This window comes from Aplysia californica, unplaced genomic scaffold (assembly GCF_000002075.1).
Source record: "Aplysia californica isolate F4 #8 unplaced genomic scaffold, AplCal3.0 scaffold00228, whole genome shotgun sequence".
NCBI lineage: Eukaryota > Metazoa > Mollusca > Gastropoda > Aplysiida > Aplysiidae > Aplysia > Aplysia californica.
Window position 1 is genome coordinate 759,510 of NW_004797498.1, and position 1,815 is coordinate 761,324.

Consider the following 1,815-nt stretch of genomic DNA (forward strand, 5'->3'; position numbering starts at 1 on the left):
CGCCACAGTTCGAGATTTAGCCCACACTCGGCGGCCATATTTGATCCCCACTGCTCGTGGCGCCGCGAAGAGAGAGAGAGAGGAGGCTCCATTAGATCTAGTTCTAAAGTCCTTGGAACACGTTCAGAAAAGTTTTTAAAAAATTAGATTTAGATCTGGGCTACTAAAAAGAAACGAATCTCGAACCATAGTTCGGCTTCAATGGCAACCGCTCTTTCCTACGATTATAAATAAAGATTTCATTATATCATTTAAAAATCTGGATACCGTGCAAGGACCTTCTGTATAAACTTCCTTGTAATTTTGTGAAGTGTAGACCCCCATAACATTTGATCTGAAAACCTCCCTGCGTTAGACCTCCACTCTAGATCTACATCTAGATCTAGATCTTGTATGACATGATGAGCGGTCTCGGTGAGTAATACTGAAGTTTGTTGAGTCAAGTCCAAGGAGGTTCAGTTTTAAGCTCCTTGGTCAAGTCCTAACACTAGATCTACATCTACATCTACATCTAGATCTACATCTACATCTAGATCTAGAAATCTAGATTCAATATATACTAATATCTAGAATAGAAGATCTAAATTGCCGCATACGAAGAAGATAACAGAAAAAAAAATGAGAATGCAGAATCTGTAAAAACTAGATTCTACATACATAGAGACTAACTACTAAAGTACTAAAGACTAAAGAAAAGAGCTCTAGATCTAGGTTCTCATAATTTCCCCCCTCCAAGTGAGTCCCTTTATTTAGAGATCTCTACTCTATATGAATGAATCCAAATTAGGACAGACAGTCAAACCTATCATGACAGCCTTCACAATGCAAAGTAATTTATTGGGAGTTAACTCCTCCTATAAAATCATTTGGCTCTATCTAGATCTAGATCTATATCTAGATCTAGATCTATATCTAGATCTAATATATATTTGGAGTCAACATCCATTAATCACTTTGATACACTAGATTTTCTAGATCTATAGGTTTAAGGAAGGAGTCAGAGATTACATCCGACCTAGAGTCTTGTCATGACAAAATCACGGTGGTTTGCGCATTTTTAGAGGTACGTTTACCGGTTGGGTCTCTTCTTTATTGTGTGTTTATTGAGGGTCAGGGATAGGGGTGGGGAGGGGGGGTGGAAAGTGTTTTGTAAACGGAACTCCAACTGCATAAAGGTGAAGCTAGTGCGTAAAGCACACTAAACATCAGTTGGAACGAAATTTTGAATTTTGCCAAGGTGGTGGCCGAAGCCTATTGTTATCAATTTTGGCACCCCAAGAGGGATCTTTAACATGCGCAACTTTTTATGGCCAAGGGACCTCCGAGATTTTTTGCCCTACTCTGAGAAGGCTAGGTGTAGACCTTTAATACCATAAGATCAGGGAATGCCTGAAAGACAGCAGTAAGAAGGAGCCAAGGAGAAGCAGTAGAAAGGCTGCAGAAAGAGTCGGGAGCCCAGAGGAGGGGGCAAAGGAGGTGAGAGGGTGGGGGCAGAAAATGGAGACGAAAGTAGACAACTAAACATTTTTAGTAATGTTAGAGAGCAGGAAAGGATGTGAAAGGAGAACATTTTAGAGTTCAGAAGAATAAAAAGAAAATTTTCCGTTGCTATCCAGATTCGAACCTAGGACCTATTGAATGAGAGGCGAACACCTTATTTAAAACATCTAGGCCACGAGAGCCCCCGGGGGTAGAGGTAGGGCGCTATAGGGGTTTGGGCTAGGGTTCTAGGTCTCCTCTTTATTGTTTATTGAGGTGGTCGCTAAATACTGAAGTCATTATAATGAGATGGTGCATTGGGAGCGGGGGAGGGGG

The 1,815-nt window shown here is 41.0% G+C and overlaps 1 protein-coding gene across 1 annotated transcript in view; it reads left to right on the forward strand.

The window, feature by feature from the left end:
- The first annotated feature begins 143 nt into the window (after positions 1–143).
- The window catches only part of LOC101858497 (transmembrane protein 234 homolog), a 5,964-nt gene continuing 4,292 nt past the window's right edge, over positions 144–1,815 (forward strand). Inside the window, exon 1 of the mRNA XM_005099873.3 lies at positions 144–414. Within this exon, the coding sequence (XP_005099930.1) occupies positions 399–414 (16 nt within the window). The 5' untranslated portion in view covers positions 144–398. The remainder of the gene's footprint in view (positions 415–1,815) is intronic.